We start from the raw sequence: 20,902 nt of genomic DNA on the forward strand, positions 1-20,902 counted from the left end.
CTTTGGTTCTAGCTTGCTTAGTCTACAATGTGTGATGAGTGTATTTTTGCAGAAAATATAATGTTATTAAGGTGCCTTTTTTTTTTTTTTACTTTGAGCACCCACCAAAGGTCTGTACATGGCCCAGGCTAGCAGACCCTCAAACCCTCCACCTCAGGTTGATGTGATATGCAGATTTGGACCTTTCCTCTACCACTTTTATCAGTTGATAAAATATCCTGCGACTTCGGTAAGATGTCAGTGAGGCTTGATGAGCCTGTGAAGAATGTCTGAGGGACTATGAAATTATTCTTTCACACCCCAATGCAGTACAGCAGATAGTCACTAACTAAAATGGCGCCGGAAGAAATGGCAACCGTTTTACGGGCGCCTACCCAATTGTGCTATTATGTGTTTTTTGTCACGTTATTTGTAACTTATTTTGTACATAATGTTTCTGCCACCATATCGTACGGCAAAAAAGAGCTTCTGGATATCAGGACAGCGATCTCTCACCTCGGATTAGACAAAGATTTTTTCTTCAACAAGCAGGACGCACAGGATATACTGCTAACACCCGACAAGGCCAACATCCCCGTCATTGGCAAGAGAAAGAGACGCAGGTACAGAGGACACAGAGCGGGGTGCCTCGTAAGGATCCACAGAAGGCGAGTGGGAAAGCTGCCGTCACCGTCAATATTACTCGCCAACGTGCAATCATTGGACAATAAATTAGACGAGGTACGATCACGAATATCCTACCAACGGGACATTAAAAACTGTACATCTTATGTTTCACGAAATCGTGGCTGAATGATGACATGGATATTCAGCTAGCAGGATATACGCTGCACTGGTTAGATAGAACAGCACACTCCGGTAAGATGAGGGGGGAAAGTCTGTGCATATTTGTAAACAACAGCTGGTGCACGAAATCTAAGGAAGTCTCTAGATTTTGCTCGCCTGAAGTAGAATATCTTATGATAAACTGAAGACCACACTATTTGCCAAGAAAGTTTTCATCTATACTTTTCGTGGCTGTTTATTTACCACCACAGACAGATGCTGGCACTAAGACCGCACTCAGTCAGCTGTATAAGGAAATAAGCAAACAAGAAACCGCTCACCCAGAGGCGGCGCTCCTAGTGGCCGGAGACTTTAATACAGGGAAACTTAAATCAGTTTTACTTCATCTCTATCAACATGTTAAATGCGCAACCAGAGGGAAACAATTCTAGATCACCTGTACTCCACACACAGAGACGCGTACAAAGCTCTCCGTCGCCCTCCATTTGGTAAATCTGACCATGGTTCTATCCTCCTGATTCCTGCTTACCAGCAAAAATTCAAGCAGGAAACACCAGTGACTCTGCCTATAAAAAAGTGGTCAGATGAAGCAGATGCTAAACTACAGGACTGTTTTGCTATCATGGACTGAAACATGTTCCGGGATTCTTCCAATTGCATTGAGGAGTACACCACCTCAGTCACTGGCTTAATCAATAAGTGCATCGAGGACGTCGTCCCCACAGTGACTGTACGTGAAGTGGGTAGTGCGAACAGCCCAGTACATCACTGGGGCTAAGCTGCCTGCCATCCAGGACCTCTACACCAGGCGGTGTCAGAGGAAGGCCCTATAAATTGTCAAAGACCCCAGCCACCCCAGTCATAGACTGTTCTCTCTACTACCGCATGGCAAGTGGTACCGGAGCCCCAAGTCTAGGACCAAAAGGCTTCTCAACAGATTTTACCCTCAAGCCATAAGACTCCTGAACAGGTAATCAAATGGCTACCCGGACTATTTGCATTGTGTGTGCCCCCCCAACCCCTCTTTTACAATGCTGCTACTCTCTGTTTATCATACATGTATAGTCACTTTAACTATACATTCATGTACATACTACCTCAATTAGCCAGACTAACCGGTGCCCCCGCACATTGGCTACCAGGACTATCTGCATTGTGTCCCACCACCCGCCAACCCCTCTTTTACGCTACTGCTACTCTCTGTTTATCAAATATGCATAGTCACTTTAACCATATCTACATGTACATACCACCTCAATTAACCTTGACTAACCAGTGCCTGTATATAGCCTCGCTACTGTTATAGCCTGGCTACCATATATAGCCTCGCCACTGTTATTTTTCACTGTCTTTTTACTGTTGTTTTTTATTTCTTTACTTAACTACTGTTCACCTAATACCTATTTTTTACTTAAAAATTGCACTGTTGGTTAGAGCCTGTAAGTAAGCATTTCACTGTAAGGTGAATACAGCATTTCACTGTATTCGGCACACGTGACAAATAAACTTTGATTTGATTTATCACCTAAACTTATGCTTTCAACAAGTCTTTTTTCTACCAACAACAAAGTGTTAAATCGCTAAACTCTTGACGGGGCTTGACGACCTTGTTTCCTGGCTGTGTTACATAAGAGACATCCCAGCAATAGCTGCAATGATGTAATTCTGACAGGTTTTCAATGTGATGTCAGGTTTTACAGAAGTCTTTTAATGGATCAGAAAAAGGGAAACCGGTACGGTTCTTATACCATATACTGTATACAGTGCATTCGGAAAGTATTCAGACCCCTTGACTTTTTCCACATTTTGTTACGTTTTTAGAAATATTTCCAAACATATTCAAAATAAAAAACAGATAACTTATTTATATAGATATTCAGACCCTTTGAGTCGAGACTCCGAATTGAGCTCAGGTGTATCCTGTTTCAATTGATCATCCTTGAGATGTTTCTACAATTTGATTGGAATCCACTTGTGGTAAATTAAATTGATTGGACATGATTTAGAAAGGCACACACCGGTCTAAATAAGGTTCCACAGTTTACAGTGCATGTTAGAGCAAAAACCAAGCCATGAGGTCGAAGGAATTGTCCATAGAGCTCCGAGACAGGATTGTGTCGAGGCACAGATCTGGGGAAGGGTATCAAAACATTTCTACAGCATTGAAGATCCCCAAGAACACATTGGCCTCCATCATTCTTAAATGGAAGAAGTTTGGAACCACCAAGACTCTTCCTAGCGCTGGCTGCCCGGCCAAACTGAGCAACCGGGGGAGAAGAGCCTTGGTCAGGGAGGCGACCAAGAACCCGATGGTCACTCTGACAGAGCTCCAGAGTTCCTCTATGAAGATGGAAGAACCTTCCAGAGGGACAACCATTTCTGCAGCACTTCACCAATCAGGCCTTTAATGGTAGTGGTCAGACGGAAGCCACTCTTCAGTAAAAGGCACATGACAGCCCGCTTGGAATTTGCCAAAAGGTACCCAAATACTCTCAGACCATGAAAACAAGATTCTCTGGTCTGATGAAACCAAGATTGAACTATTTGGCCTGAATGCAAAGCTGTCATCAAGGCAAAAGATGGTTACTTTGAAGAATCTTAAATGTATTTTTTGGTACTACATTATTCATTATGTGTTATTATTCTACAATGTAGAACATAATAAAAAATTAAGAACAACCCTTGAATGAGTAGGTGTGTCCAAACTTTTGATTGATACTGTATGTAAAAACTTTTTATTTGTTTTATAAATTAGCAAAAATTTCAAAAAAACAGTTTTTGCTTTGTCATTATGGGCTATTGTGTGTATTGACGAGGAAAAAAACAATTGAATTCATTTTAGAATAAGGCTGTAGCGTAACAAAATGTGGAAAAATTCAAGGGGTCTGAATACTTTCAGAATGCACTGTATGCTGGGAAAACAGCCTGACCATTGAAACCTGACTGACTCGTGTCTGACAGGATACCCGATCCTTCTGATTGGCACAATGATAAAAGGTTTGATTTTTTTTCTGTTGTAGGGCAGGTGATTAATAAGCAAATACCACCAAATATGTCCCAATAGTTGAAACTCACCACAAAATGAGACAATATGGCTGCTGTCTTCATGTACAAACTTCCTGGTGACAGCCTCTTCCATGATCTGCTTTACCTGTGAATGACAGGGGGAGGAGACACTCAGACCTTCTCTACAAAACCACTTATCTGCGGGAGTGAGAAGGAGGGAAGGATTTATCAGTAAACATGTACAGAATTTTTTTTACATTGGGAACAGATAGGAGGGGAGGGAGGCAGGAAGGGAGGGTGAGAGAGAGAGAGAGAGATTAAGCGGAGCGGGAAGAGTGCATGCAAAGTTTGAAGGATGAGTCACCCAACTCGCATCAAGCAGATCTCAGATGGATAGGGCTGAAGAGGGCTGATGTTGGGTGGGTGGGGGCTAATTTATCCACACCTCTGGGGCCCACCTCACAGACTGGCTTAACAATCAAACCTCTTTAGATGTGAATGGAGAAAGAGAGAGTGAGAGCACAGTGTCACACGCTTTTCATGTCTCACCAGGGCAGGCACTATACGACACCTCTGATTCAGTGACGTCGCAACCAGCAGAAACCTCACTCAAACACACAGCCTCGGAAAAACAAGCGGGAGGAGAGTTTTAGAGTACAAACGTTTGGTTTAATCAACACCACGGTTTCCCCCTAGCTGACCCGGACACAGGCTGCTCACAGAGACAACATCAGACCTGCGCCCCAGATGCCTGATAACTCTGACCCTGGTGAATATGGGGACATCTCCTAGCACTGCCATTGCTTTGTGTCCTGGAAATCAGCCTGCAGATAGAGCAGCCCAGATAGCACTCATTTCCTGTTGTAATGGGTCTTTCCTCAGAGGAGATATTACACTGCACAAAGAGAGGTGGTGCCTGCCTAGAGAACAACGCCACACACACACACAAACACACAGAGACCCAAACATCTGTGCAGACATAGAGGAGCTTTGAATATCACTACAGAGGGCAGATTTAAAAAAATTATGCTCCATTAAAGCAAAATATTTCAAATTACTTGATTGTTTAACTGCCTCTATGTTGCAATCTCTGATTGTAAATCTAGTATGGTTAAACAAACCAGGGCCTGGTTTCCCAAAAGCATCTTAAGGCTATGTTCATCGTTAGGACCTTTGAACGGATCATCGTTAAATCGCCAAGCTGTTTCCCAAAACCATTGTTTCTAAAGTTGCACTTGAAATTTCTTGTTATTTAACCGACTGCCTCAGACCACTAAGTGCATCGTTCGATGTGTTTTTTTCCCCTACCACATCACTTTATACACAGAAGATATCCACTAAACATAGAATCAAGATGTTTAACTGTCTCTCTGTGACCCCCAATAACTTCACAATGAAGTTGACTGCAAACACAAAGTTGCCAATGTCTTTGCAATTGTTAAAAACAAGCAAAGGATAAAAAGATGTTTCAAATTAAAACTGGCTCAAGTAAAATATACATAGCCTACAGTATAGGCTACTGTCACGTCCTGACCATTGAGTGCTCTTATTTTCTATGGTAGAGTAGGTCAGGGCGTGACTGGGGGGTTTATTCTAGTTTAATTTTTCTATGTTTGGTTCTAGTTTCTGTTTTTCTATGTTGGGTTTTTTGGATGATCCCCAATTAGAGGCAACTGGTCATCGTTGTCTCTAATTGGGGGTCATATTTAGTAGTTGTTTTTCCCACCTTTGTTTTGTGGGAGATTATTTTTGAGTTAGTGCATGTTTGCACCTCTGTTGGTTTGTTATTTTGTGTATAGTTTATTGTTTGTCTGACTAAGTTTCACATTCTAATAAAAGATGTGGAACGATACTCACGCTGCGCTTTGGTCCGTTCCTACACACAATCGTGACAGCTACATAGGCCTACATAATAAAAAAATATTGAAATCAATTTCATGTTCATTCAATTGAGTTCTATTTTTCTAATTGTAGGCTATTGCCTGTAATTTGCCTAAATATATTGAATGATGTGTAACAACATGTGCACAATGATGTGCCAAATTAATCTGTGATTGATTGCATTATTATAGGGTAAGCATTAGAATAAGCCACCTCAATATTTGCAGCCATTAGGTGATAATATTGCTCTAGGAGCTGATCTGTCATCAGTATTGTGGAAAAATTATAATGTTAAGGTAAAATTTGAATGAAGAAAGCTGATCAGAGAGCAGCGCTGCCTTTCTTTCGACACACTTACCGAATGTTCTTTCTGCATGGTGTTTTGGGAAATGTATGTTACATCTTCGGCCATTGTAGGAAAGATGCATCGTTAAAACACTTCTAAGCCGAAGTTCCATTGTTATCGGGAAATCAGGCCCTGAAGGTAAAATTATCTGTCATAAGTGTGATAGAAGTGGTTCAGTGAACTATGATCATGTGATGAGTAACCTTGCCAAAGACCTGTAGACTTGCTAATGCCCTAGAATCAGATCAGTGTGGAAACACAGTCATTTGGCATACAGGAGAATGCAGTGTTTGAACCCAGAAGGTCACATTGGTGCATATGGTCTCTGTGAGGAGAAAGAGCTCAAAGGGGTGTAAAGTGTAAGAGGCAAGCTAACAGGGGTTTGAGGTCGGGTCACATAAGGATAAACTCAGCCATTTCAATTAGTGGATGTGAAATTAAGCCCATAACATGTTGGCTGGAGTACATTGGTGACACCACCTTCCCTGAGTTCCAGTTTTGTTGCTCTGTTGGCTAAAACATCCCCCCTTTTGCCCTCAGAACAGCCTGAATTCGTTGGGGCATGGACTCTACAAGGTGTTGAAAGCATTCTACAGGGATGTTGGCCCATGTTGACTCCATTGCTCCCAAAGTTGTGTCTAGTTGGCTGGATATCATTTTTGTGGTTGACCACTGTTGATACACACGGGAAACTGAACATGAAAAACATAGCAGCGTTGCAGTTCTTGACACAAACCTACTACCATACCCGGTTCAAAGGCACTTATAGGGGAATTTCAACCTGGCTCTGCCACAGCATATAGTCATTAGTATTTTAACATTAAGTTTCTATCATAAACATCAAAATTATCCAAACCACAAGCTAGAACTAGCACATTTCCATTTTAATGGTAGAATCGGGAAGTTTCGACTCCCTGTGTTTCGACTCCCCATTCCATTCTTGTGTATTGGTGTCTGTGAGGGGTCTTTGGCCTGGTTTGCTAACTACCTCTCTCAACGAGTGCAGTGTATAAAGTCAGAAAATCTGCTGTCTCAGCCACTGCATGTCACCATGGGAGTACCCCAAGGCTCAATCCTAGGCCCCACGCTCTTCTCAATTTACATTAACAACATAGCTCAGGCAGTAGGAAGCTCTCTCATTCATTTATATGCAGATGATACAGTCTTATACTCAGCTGGCCCCTCCCCAGATTTTGTGTTAAACGCTCTACAACAAAGATTTCTTAGTGTCCAACAAGCTTTCTCTACCCTTAACCTTGTTGGGAACACCTCCAAAACAAAGGTAATGTGGTTTGGTAAGAAGAATGCCCCTCTTCCCACAGTTGTTATTACTACCTCTGAGGGTTTAGAGCTTGAGGTAGTCACCTCATACAAGTACTTGGGAGTATGGCTAGACGGTACACTGTCCTTCTCTCAGCACATATCAAAGCTGCAGGCTAAAGTTAAATCTAGACTCTTTCACCCCAGCTGCCAAACTAACCCTGATTCAAATGGCCATCCTTCCCATGCTAGATTATGGAGATGTAATTTACAGATAGGCAGGGAAGGGTGCTCTCGAGTGGCTAGATGTTCTTTACGTTCTTTACCATTTGGCCATCAGATTTGCGACCGATGCTCTTTATAGGACACATCACTGCACACTATACTCCTCTGTAAACTGGTCATCTCTGTATACCCGTCGCCAGACCAACTGGTTGATGCTTATTTATAAAACCCTCTTAGGCTTCACTTCCCCCTATCTGAGATATCTACTGCAGCCCTCATCCTCCACATACAACACCCGTTCTGCCAGTCACATTCTGTTAAAGGTCCCCAAAGCACACACATCCCTAGGTCGACCGTCTTTCTAGTTCGCTGCAGCTAGCGACTGGAAAAAGCTGCAACAAACACTCAAACTGGACAATGTTATCTCAATCTCTTCATTCAAAGACTCAGTCATGGACACTCTTACTGACAGTTGTGGCTGCTTTGCATGATGTATTGTTGTCTCTACCTTCTTGCCCTTTGTGCTGTTGTCTGTGCCCAATAATGTTTGTACCATGTTTTGTGCTGCTACCATGTTGTGCTGCTGCCATGTTGTGTTGCTACCATGTTGTTGTCATGTTGTGTTGCTACCTTGCTGTGTTGTCATGTGTTGCTGCCTTGCTATGTTGTTGTCTTAGGTCTCTCTTTATGTAGTGTTGTGTTATCTCTCTTGTCGTGATGTGTGTTTTGTCCTATATTTCAAATGTAAATAAAATGACATTAATCCCAACCCCTGTCCCCGCAGGAGGCCTTGTGCCTTTTGGTAGGCTGTCATTGTAAATAAAACGTTTTTTTTTTTTTTTAACTGACTTGCCTAGTTCAATAAAATGTAAAAAAAAATATGAAATATATGATAAAGGTGATGACTTTGGTATTTATTTATTTTTCCTAATTTTAATTGTATAGTTATTTGGTTTGTTGTGTACCTGTTTGTATCTCAGAAGACCATATCTTTAATAATATCCATCATATTTAACTAATATTTAACTAATTATACTAGCTTGACTGCACATAGTACAGACACATAGTACAGACACATAGTACAGACACATAGTACAGACACATAGTACTGACACATAGTACTGACACATAGTACTGACACATAGTACTGACACATAGTACAGACACATAGTACAGACACATAGTACAGACACATAGTACAGACACATAGTACAGACACATAGTACAGACACATAGTACAGACACATAGTACTGACACATAGTACTAAATGTGTTATTCGCCGCCCCAACACACACACACACACACACACACACACACACACACACACACACACACACACACACACACACACACACACACACACACACACACACACACACACACACACACACACACACACACACACACACACACTCTATAGCCCTCAGTGTGCTAGCTAGTGTATAATGTTCAGACTGCCCTGTCCTGACAGTTCTGCCACTCTCTCCAGACCCTGATTCAATGAGACAACCCAAGGCCTTGAGAGCAAATCTGTCTCATTTGTCTGACATCACTGATAAGGTATCGGACCAGTTCACTGGCTGGAGATATTACCTTCCATCTTTTTATTTTTTCCCACACACACAAAGTAGGTTTTGGTGCGTTAACCTTTGTGCTTCTATATATTTCTCTGGAATGGATTACAGGATTGTCTGTCCTCTATTAACATTTTGAAGCAAAGCTTCACAGTGTTGCAATGTACTCCTGATACTGTAGTTTTTCTTTAAAACATTTCAATTAAAAGCATACATTTTATACAAAAGTGAAGTAGCTCTGAATACCCAAATCCCCTTTGTTTTCTCCCTGAGCCCTCCCCATCCAGGTGCTTGGAAAGCAGGAAGCAGTCATTTGAAAGGAAGCACCTGCTTTTCTCCCACAAGGCTACTGATGGAGAGAGCAACAAGAGAAAACAACAACAACAGAACCCTATAATAAAACTAGCCCTGATTGCACTTGCTCTTGGGTGCCTGCCATCTATGAGTCACTCCAGGCAGATTGAGATCTGAAAGGAAGCGTTAGCCGTTGACTAATATGGCTGTTATCTTTAGGAAACATTTTCAAAATGCTTTGAAATAAAAATGATTGCAATATAGGAAGATTTGTCAATTTGAACATTGAACATATAGGGTAGATATTTTCAATATGCCTTCAGAAATACTACTACTATTAATAATAATAATAATAATTATTATTATTACTACTACAGTAGATGGTATTTAAATTGCGCTTTTCTAGGACCCAAAGTCGCTTTACATAGTTTTCTGAAAAGTGAGAAATACTGGTGACTCATGAAGTAAGTGAACTAAGACTTGAAGTGTGTAATGAAGGGAAGTGTGTAAGTACAGAATATATAAAATGTTGCCCCTTGAAAGCATTAAAATAGAAAAATGATATACCAATTACAAACCAATCATGATGCACTGTTGACCTGCAATCGGTTGTCTGAGACCACAGTCTTGTCAGCTTCAGCAACGATGATCAGCCACAAACATGACTCATGCTGCCATCATGATAACAATAGCAATCACACACACACACACACACACACACACACACACACACACACACACACACACACACACACACACACACACACACACACACACACACACACACACACACACACACACACACACACACACACACATACACACACGACCCATCACATGCACACCCTTGGGATTTATTTAAGATACTCTTTAAAGAGGTAGGGTTTCAGACGTTTTCTGAACACATACTGTATCTTAAAAGGTACAGAAAAGCATGACAGATTACAGATCTACAGTGTATAAGCACATCATATATATTACAGCTACCTGGAGCATTATTAAAACTTACTGAATGAATAAGAGCAATCACAAATGTCAGAGCTAAATGGACTTTTTGAGTACATTCATTAAGCTTAAATAATTCTCTGTGTATGTAGCTATAATTTCTTGTTAATTTATGATGCGCTTATACATGTGTAATGTATGCGTTTTTGTGTTAATGTAAATTGTACCGCAAAACAAAATCAAACCACTGAAATACAATGGGACAATATTTATGTATTAGTATTGTACTGTTAGACATTTACAGTAATGCTGGAGCTAGAAACAAAAGCATTTCGCTGCACCTACACTATATATACAAAAGTATGTGGACACCCCTTCAAATTAGTGGATTCTGCAATTTCTGCCATAAATGTTGATGACAGGTATATAAAATTGAGCACACAGCCATGCTATCTCCATAGACAAACACTGGCAGCAGTATGGCCTTACTGAAGAGCTCAGTGACTTTCACCGTGGCACCGTCATATGATGCCACCTTTCCAACTAGTCAGTTTGTAAAATGTCTGCCCTGCTACAGCTGCCCCGGTCAACTGTAAGTGCTTTCATTGTGAAGTGGAAGCATCTAGGAGCAACAACGGCTCAGCAACGAAGTGGTAGGCCACACAAGCTCATAGAACGAGATCGCAGAGTGCTGAAATGCATAAAGATCCTCTGTCCTCACTCACTACCGAGTTTCAAACTGCCTCTGGAAGCAACGTCAGCATAATAACTGTTCATCATGAGCTTCATGAAATGGGTTTCTATGGCTGAGCAACCGCACACAAGCCTAAGATTACCATGCGCATTGCCAAGCGTCGGTTGGAGTTGTGTAAAGCTCGTCGCCATTGGACTATGGATCAGTGGAAACAAATTCTCTGGAGTGAATCACGCTTCACCATCTGGCAGCCTAACGGACGAATCTGGGTTTGGCGGATGCCAGGAGAACGCTACCTGCCCGAATGCATAGTGTTAACTTTAAAGTTTGGTGGAGGAGGAATAATGGTCTGGGGCTGTTTTTCTTGCTTCAGGCTAGGCCCCTTAGTTCCACTGAAGGGAAATCTTAAAGCTACAGCATACAATGACATTGTAGACGATTCCGTGCTTCCAACTTTGTGGCAACAGTTTGGGGAAGGCCCTTTTCTACTTCAGCATGACAATGCCCCTGTGCACAAAGCGAGGTCCATACAAAAATGGTTTGTCGAGATCAGTGTGGAAAAGCTTCACTGGCCTGCATAGAGCCCTGACCTCCACCCCGTCGAACACCTTTGGGATGAATTGGAACGCTGACTGTGAGCCAGGCCTAATCGCCCAACATCAGTTCCCGACCTCACTAATGCTCGTGGCTGAATGGAAGCAAGTCCCCACAGCAATGTTCCAACATCTAGTGGAAAGCCTTCCCATAAGAGTGGAGGCTGTTATAGCAGCAAAGGTGGAACCAACTCCATATTAATGCCCATGATTTTGGAATGATATGTTCGACGAGCAGGTGTCCACATACTTTTGGTCATGTAGTGTACTTTAACATCTGCGAATCTGTGTACATGACAAATAAACTTTGATTTGATGTGCATTGATTGGTAGGCAGCTAAAGTAAATGTGCAAACTGCAGGGCACGTCACTTCTCTCAAGTCTTACTAGTTCTATCCTCCCATCAGTCAGAATCTGGATCCCATCCAGCCATCACAGAATCTAACTGGTGAGATGTCTTAGCAGACAAGCTGCAGGTTTCTATGGCGACTGCACGAGTCACATTGTCGCCTGAGCAGAGTCCACAGCAGCTATCTCTGCGAGATAGAGTACGTCAACAAGCCCATTCATCACACAGATAACTGGTATCATGCATAATCATTGGTTCACATTTCCCTTCATCAGCATACGAAACAGTTAGGTGGAGGGATACAGACTGTTTAATTACATAATTCCAGAACAATAAATATGTTGGAACCTGGAAACTGTGCATATTGTTCTTTCCCAAAAAGTTGACATTTCATCCTTATGTGCACGTTTCAGGCTGGAGTCCTCTTTTCTAACATTTCTCTTGAATGACATTTCGACTAAACCTATTTGGTACCCCCTATGAGCAATAATACTTTTGACAGCTAACAGCAGCCTTGTTTATGCCCAAAGGACAAGATGACATCCATGCTGAAACAATGTGAATCTTTACTGCTGCGTTCCTAAAGGACTGGCATCATTAGATGAGAAGCAGTCAGTACGTTCTCTCTCAAGTATCACTCTACATCTCTGCTGTCACAGTGGGGACAAAATCATCTCAAACCTGGCAACCCTCCACTACCGCGTAAGGGGGCTTGGATAGAGCAGATGCAGGATTTACACAGTCTTCACATGAACTCCTGCTCTACAGCCACAATCAGAACAGAGGGAAGACACACCGTTCCCCATCCTCATGGGCTGTTATAGTGAAAAACAACTAGCACAATCATGTCAGCTTTACCAAGAATACATTTTCATTTGGAGACGCTCTTATCCAGAGCGACTTACCTATCACTCAGGCATACAAATGCATACTCCTGCATGGACTGTTCACAGATTTTATATGACACAAAATGGTTGTAGGTGGCTAACGTCATCTGTTGACAGTTCCTACAGTGCATGTTTAGAGTGAATGACTCACATCATACTGAGAAGTGATAGACTTGAGACAAGACTGATGAATTCATTCACATTAAAATGAATAGGTTAAAAAGGTAGTTCAACTAATTACTATTTTGTAGTATATATTATGAATCTGCCAACACTAGTAATAACCATTGTTTATTCACAAAGCTCGATAACATATTCCCCTGAGTAAAATAGGTTAAATCTGTAAAACCATGTAGCTATGGGAACCCGGGTGATTACCTCATTATCAATGACAACAGAGGATTTCCTTTCCGGTGATCCGTCATGTGTCTCACCCAGGTAATAACACACGTTTTGGCTCAAGGGCTACATCGGTTTTTCGAGGGCCGCACAGATTTGTTTTTGACCATTTTTCAAAATCTATTGCGAAGCAAGAAAAAGGGCAGTTATTTGAAAATATATAGAGTACCAGTCAAAAGTCTGAATACTTATGTGAATAAGGTATTTACGTTTTTTTTTAAATGCTAAATCTGCAAATATTTCTAACAACCTGTTTTCACGTTGCCATTATGGGGTATTGTGTGTAGAATGATGGGATTTTTTTTTATTTAACCAATTTTAGAATAAGGCTGTAATGTAACAAAATGTGGAAAAAGTGAAGGGGTCTGTCACGTCCTGACCAGTATAGGGGTTATTTGTTATTGTAGTTTGGTCAGGATGTGGCAGGGGGTGTTTGTTTTATGTGGTTCAGGGTGTGTTTTGTGTATGTGTTTAGGTAGAGGGGGTATTTGATTTATTAGTCCGGGTTTGTTAGTCATTGTTCTATGTTAGTATATTTCTATGTTCTATCTAGTCTTTTGTAGTTCTATGTTTAGTTAATAGGGGTTGGACCTTCAATTGGAGGCAGCTGGTTATTGTTGCCTCTGATTGAGAGTCCTATAATTAGGAGTTTGTTTTCATGGGGTTTTGTGGGAGATTGTTCTTGTTTAGCGGTTTTGCCTGACAAGACTGTCAAGTTCGTTTTGTTTTGTATACGTTGAATGTGTTTTCCTTCTTCACCTAATAAAAAGATGAGTGTACATTTTCCCGCTGCGTCTTGGTCTCTACCCTACGACACCCGTGACAGGGTCTGAATACTTTCCGAATGCACTGTATATACACTACTGGTCAAAAGTATTTGAACACCTACTCATTCATGGGTTTTTCTTTATTTTTACTATTTTCTACATTGTAGAATAATAGTGAAGACATCAAAACTATGAAATAACACATATGGAATCATGTAGTAACCAAAGAACTGTTAAACAAATCAAAATATATTTTATATTTGAGATTCTTCAAAGTAGCCACCCAATGCCTTGATGACAGCTTTGCATAATCTTGGCATTCTCTCAACCAACTTCATGAGGTAGAGGAAGTTAATTTGTGGAATTTCTTTCCTTCTTAATGCGTTTGAGCCAATCAGTTGTGTTGTGACAAGGTAGGGGTGGTATACAAGATATCCCTATTTGGTCAAAGACCAAGTTCATATTATGGCAAGAACAGCTCAAATAAGCAAAGAGAAACAACAATCCATCATTACTTTAAGACATGAAGGTCAGTCAATGCGGAACATTTCAAGAACTTTGAAAGTTTCTTCAAGTGCAGTCACAAAAACCATCAAGCGCTATGATGAAACTGGCTCTCATGATGACCGCCACAGGAAAGGAAGACCCAGAGTTACCTCTGCTGCAGAGGATAAGTTCATTAGGGTTACCAAATTGCAGCCCAAAAAAATGCTTCACGGAATTCAAGTAACAGACACATCTCAACATCAATTGTTCAGAGGAGGCTGCGTGAATCAGACCTTCATGGTCGAATTGCTGCAAAGAAACCACTATTAAAGGACACCAATAATAAGAAGAGACTTGCTTGGGCCAAGAAACACAAGCAATGGACATTAGACTGGTGGAAATCTCTCCTTTGGTCTGATGAGTCCAAATTTGAGATTTTTGATTTCAACAGCCGTGTATTTGTGAGACCAAGTAGGTGAACGGATGATCTCCGCATGTGTGGTTCCCACCGTGAAGCATGGAGGAGGAGGTGTGATGGTGTGTGGGTGCTTTGCTGGTGACACTGTCTGATTTATTTAGAATTCAAGGCACACATAACCAGCATGGCTACCACAGCGTTCTGCAGCGATACGCCATCCCATCTGGTTTGAGCTTAGTGGGACTATCATTTGTTTTTCAACAGGAAAATTACCCAAAACACACCTCCAGGCTGTGTAAGGGCTATTTGATCAAGAAGGAGAGTGATGGAGTGCTGCATCAGATGACCCGGCCTCCACAATCACCCGACCTCAACCCAATTGAGATGGTTTGGAATGAGTTGGAACGCAGAGTGAAGGAAAAGCAGACAAGTGCTCAGCAATATGTGGGAACTCCTTCAAGACTGTTGGAAAATCATTCCTCATGAAGCTGGTTGAGAGAATGCCAAGAGTGTGCAAAGCTGTCATCAAGGCAAAGGGTGGCTACTTTGAAGAATCTCAAATAACACTGTTTTGGTTACTACATGATTCCATATGTGTTATTTCATAGTTTTGATGTCTTCACTATTATTCTACAATGTAATTTTTTTTTTTTATAAATAAAAACCCTTGAATGAGTAGCTGTGTCCAAACTTTTGACTGGTACTGTATATATTAATATTAATATCATACAGTTGATACCTAAGCCTATAGGTCTATGGATACATTTAGTGCTCAAATCTCTGACAGCTGAACCGTGAGGTGGACAATTATTGTTCCAGGAAAGTAGCCAAAAATATCATAATTGGCTATTAGGTTTTGCATAAGCTTCACATCAAAACACAATGAATAGTGTTTTGTAATTTGTTATAGGTTGTTTTTAAGGACACAAATGTGCCTCATTTGGCCAACATCCCTAATTAATTGATGGCGCTGGCTTCGCCAGGTTTCCCTGAAGGATACTCTGAAATGGCATATTGTTTTTATGAAGATTTAAAAATATTCACATGAAAATCTATGGCCAATTGGATGGAAACCTAGCTATAGACGCCCTAAAGACTCTAGTAAGTGTGCTAGTCCAGTGTCACTTGATTATGCCTGCACATCATGGTTCACCAGCAGAACCAAACATCTAAAGAACAAGCTACCAGCCAAACAAGCTTGTAAGAATTGTACTAAAACTCTCCCCTGATACTCATCTGGAGGTTGAGCATGTTTTCCTTTCTATCTATGTAATTATATATGTATTTATGTAAAAAATAAGGACCACAATGGAAATAAGTCCCCGACTTTATTGTGCAATCCCCGTCACTTTAAAAAATCTTTGTGTATATATGTATTTTTTTAACTGACAAATAAAGTCAATCAATCCAAACTGTGCAATGGCCAATTGATGAATGGAAAAAGCCATCCGTTACAAAACACCAAAAACTTGAATTACATTCGGAGAAGCCTTCGATACTGGGTAGGCTTACAAGGTAGGAATAGATGTATTTTCTGTTTGTCAAGATTGACATAGTCTACCTTGATTTGGGCCAGTCCCTTCCCCCCAGTCAATTTCGATCTATCCCTAAGTAAGCAGCCATGCTAAAAAAGGTGCCTGATAGAGAAAAGAAAATGAAAGATGAGCTGTTGTCCTCTGTGCCCTACTCTTTCATGAGTGTGTAGCTCTCTCCTTATGTAAACACAGGTGTGTGTGACGTGTGTATGTGTGTAGCAGAGGGGAAGAGAGAGACACAGGGAAAGAGAGAGCGATAGAGAGAGCACCGAGATACGCCCAGTATAGGCTATTCTTAAACATGCTTCCGTCACTGAAGCATAATGTTCTGGCCTACACTCTTTTAAAAAAGGGTTCTTCGCCTGTCCCCATAGGAAACGCTTTTTGGTTCCAGGTATAACCCTTTTGGGTTCCATGTAGAACCCTTTGTGGAAGGGTTCTACATAGATCCGAAAAGGGTTCAACCAGGAACAAAAAAGGGTTTTTATCTGGAACTGGGACCTTCTGCAAAGGGTTCTCCTATGGGGACAGCCGAAGAAGCCTTTTAGGTTCTATATAGCACTATTTTTGTGTAGACCCAGGTAGACGTTGTACAAAGTGGAACGTAACCAGTTGGTAAGGGAGAGCTTTTCAGCATTCACTGCCAAGCCACCAGACAAACAGTACCCAAGCTAAGAAATGAGAGAAATAATGAATGAATACAAACAGAGTGAGTACATCTGAATCACTATCATTACTGGCTTATATGTCCGGGTGAACATTCCCTACTGCATCATATTTGTGATGGGGCAGGTAGCCTAGCAGTTGGGCCAGTAACTGAAAGGTTGGTGGTTCAAATCCCTGAGATGACTAAGTGAAAAATCTGTTGATGTGCCCTTGAGTAAAGCACTTAACCCTAGTTGCTCTGGATAAGAGTGTCTGATAAATTACTGTAATGTACATTTGTTGGTGGTATCCTTCGTTTGACATAGTTTCTTACAATGCCTGTAGCCTAGCAGCTGAACGTTCATTAAGCTAAAAGCTCAACAGATGGCCACTGCCTTTGTCCTTTATGCCTACTATTTGCATTGAAATGGCAAAAAAATACGCTTTTATTAACTCCCTTTTAGTGACTCAAGTTCCATTTCCTTTCAGCAACCTCTTGTGCAGGGTGCTCTACCTCTTACCATAAAGGCTCTCTTCAGAGGATATCACCCTGGCATAAAGATATCTTTTCAGAGGCATCTGTGCTTTGAAAAAAATAAAAATAAAATCTAAATCCGTTTACTTCCATTTTCACTCCAATAGTTGCTACTGGGCAATCATATCACTGGCTCAGGCTGTTCTGTGTGCCTCAGAGGTGTGCTGGAGAGTCTAGCAATCATATTGTATAATTGGAGAAAGACAGACTGCTCTGGTCATGTGGTCCGTCTCCACTCCACTGCAGTTTATTTAAAAATCAGCTACATTGTAAGCGCTGAGCACTAGGGAGCTAAACCTGGGGGGGATCCTGGGGAAAGTGAATCTCAGTTGGCCCTCTTAACACAGGCAGGTTTAAATACAGGGTTGGTCTGTACTCTGCTGATAAGGCTGGTGACAGGCATTTATAAAGATCAGGAGTAAGTGACGGGAGATTAAATCTCTCTTTCATTCATACCCAGACTTGGACAATTTGATGTCTTTGATTGCTTGACACAAGGTCTTGCGCTTTTATGAGACCAATAAAGGTAAAGTCTGAGTCTTCCGACAAAACCGACCAATCACTTCACAAATAACCCCTGAAGACAGGAGAGGAAAATAACTTTATTTTTCTGGTCCGTTATTGGTCTACTACACCAAGTATGAGACGTTTAACAATCTGACCCACAAACATTCTGGAAAGATTGAAATTGTTTGATAAAGAAGATGCTGATGATGACAATAGAAATAGAGCAGGGGAAACCTCAGCCTCCACTTCAGAGTTGAGTGCAAGTATTGGTGTCTCTGAGGGGTTTTTGGCTTGGTTTGCTAACTACCTTTCTCAAAGAGTGCAGTGTATAAAGTCAGAACATCTGCTGTCTCAGCCACCCCAAGGCTCGATCCTAAGCCCCACGCTCTTCTCAATTTACATCAACAATTTAGCTCAGGCAGTAGGAAGCTCTCTCATCCATTTATATGCAGATGATACGGTCTTATACTCAGCTGGCCCCTCCCCGGATTTTGTGTTAAACACTCTTCAACAAAGATTTCTTAGTGTCCAACAAGCTTTCTCTACCCTTAACCTTGTTCTGAACATCTCCAACCCAAAGGTCATGTGGTTTGGTAAGAAGAATGCCCCTCTCCCCACAGGTGTGATTACTACCTCTGAGGGTTTAGAGCTTGAGGTGGTCACCTCATACAAGTACTTAGGAGTATGGCTATACGGTACACTGTCCTTCTCTCAGCACATATCAAAGCTGCAGGCTAAGGTTAAATCTACTTGGTTTCCTCTATCGTAATCGCTCCTCTTTCACCTCAGCTGCCAAACTAACCCTGATTCAGATGACCATCCTACCCATGCTAGATTATGGAGAGGTAATTCATAGATCGGCAGATAAAATGTGCTTTACCATTCGGCCATCAGATTTGCCACCAATACTCCTTGTAGGACACATCACTGCACATATATTTATTTTTAATCCCAGTGCCTGTCACCGCAGGAGGCCTTTTGCCTTTTGGTAGGCCATCATTGTGCATAAGAATTTGTTCTTAACTGACTTGCCTAGTTAAATAATGGTTGAATAAAACAAAAAAAGTTATTCACAAGATTTCACAACTGTGCGATGAAGTTAGGGTGGACTCTAATCCAAATGGGTTGATAACTGTTTACTTAAAACTGACACGTATAATGCCGTACCACTTGTTATCGCATGTATGAGCCCTTATTATTAAATTGATAATCATTTATTTTACCGTATTAGCTAATCTTCTTCTGAACCGTTTTAAAAATTCTCGAGTCGTTTTGGCTAGACATGTTTGGAGAATGTAGCAATACTTGTTGACACGGATTGTATTCGTTAGCGGTACATAAAGAGCTCTGTGTTAAAAAACGTTTTGGGAAGTCGAAAATGATCTAGAACTGCACTATACCTTTAACTGACAAGCATTTCTATGCAACACTTCTTCAATATCTATAGCTTATTTAGTCAGTATCATAATGAGATGCTAGTAAGACATTAGAGGGCGAATGCAGTCTTGCATGACTGCATTCTACTGGCTAGCTGGATTTCCATGACAGGACCCTATACATAGATTATTTATAGTTCAACTATATACCCTAACCCATAATTAAAGACCTAATTAGTTATAACAATATGGTCAACTTCAAAATATATATTACACCTTGCCCTAATGTTCATCTTATTTACAAAGATTGACAGCAAATACACGAGTGGATGTAGTAGCCTATTATTTTCATAATATGTGCACACAAAAAGAAAATGGTAACAGTTACTGTAAAAGTACATGAATGAACAAAAAACAAGCATAGCGTATCTACTCAGGGAGGGAGTATTTTAGCCATACGCATAACCAAAGTGTTTGTTTCTCCTATTTTATAATTGTTGCAGACTGGCAAAAAACACCCACCTCCTTCTTGACAGTGCGCAGCAGCTTCTGTCGCGTCTCTGCTTGTAAAACATAACAGAAGGGGTTTCATGTCATTTCTTTTATAACACATTTCCTTTTACATTTACATCTTCAGCACATGATGGATATTTAATTTAGTTATGTTCTACACGGTCCTGTGTTCTCTCACCTGCCATTGCTGCTGCTGCTGCTGCTGTTGATGTTGTTGTTGTTGTTGTTGTTGTTTATGTTGCTATGTTATCGGGTCCACTTTACGTAGCTCCTTCACACTGCTCCCATCAGTTTAATGTGGCTGTGTGGAGCAAAAGAGCTAGCCAGCGCTCGAGACTTTACGCACACCTCTTAAAGCTACAGTAATCTCTTAAATTCGATTAAGTCTATAGACTTTTTCCAGAAACGCAAGATAAAATTTTTACACAAGAAGAATAAGTGACTATTTTACACATGTTTGCCGTGATGTTTCACATTTAGTTCTGCATTGTCTGTGAGTACAAGTCAAAGACAGTGCCATTTAGGCATAATGTAACCTATTCGTTATTGAATAGCCTGATGTTGTCCAAACAGGTGATGTATTCTTCACGAGGCCTTATAAAGTCAGGAGCATATCATTAACCATTCATTTCTAAAATAATTTCCATAATAATGAAGCAGTCCTATAAGTTTTGTCATGGCTTCATCATATTCTTCATGCATATTTTCACATGTATGCCAGTTTTTACAGATGATGCACCATCATCCATAACAAAACTGAGAAGACAAAATAGCCAGAGACAGCAGGAAATACTGTATTTTCTGCAAAGGCCTAATCATATGCATTGGATATGTTTGTACATTTGTCCTACTAGTTGTTTAGACACTGAATTCTAGGCCT

General features: G+C 41.0%; 1 protein-coding gene across 1 annotated transcript in view; it reads right to left on the reverse strand.

Moving 5' to 3' along the window:
- Positions 1–20,316, reverse strand: part of LOC106585677 (small G protein signaling modulator 1) — a 70,168-nt gene extending 49,852 nt beyond the window's left edge. Inside the window, exons 1-3 of the mRNA XM_014172141.2 lie at positions 20,201–20,316; positions 20,032–20,069; positions 3,862–3,937 (exon numbers count right to left, since the gene is read on the reverse strand). Coding sequence (XP_014027616.2) covers positions 3,862–3,937; positions 20,032–20,069; positions 20,201–20,207 — 121 coding nt within the window. The 5' untranslated portion in view covers positions 20,208–20,316. The remainder of the gene's footprint in view (positions 1–3,861; positions 3,938–20,031; positions 20,070–20,200) is intronic.
- Between the last annotated feature and the right edge of the window lie 586 nt (positions 20,317–20,902).

The sequence above is a fragment of the Salmo salar genome, chromosome ssa24 (assembly GCF_905237065.1).
Source record: "Salmo salar chromosome ssa24, Ssal_v3.1, whole genome shotgun sequence".
NCBI lineage: Eukaryota > Metazoa > Chordata > Actinopteri > Salmoniformes > Salmonidae > Salmo > Salmo salar.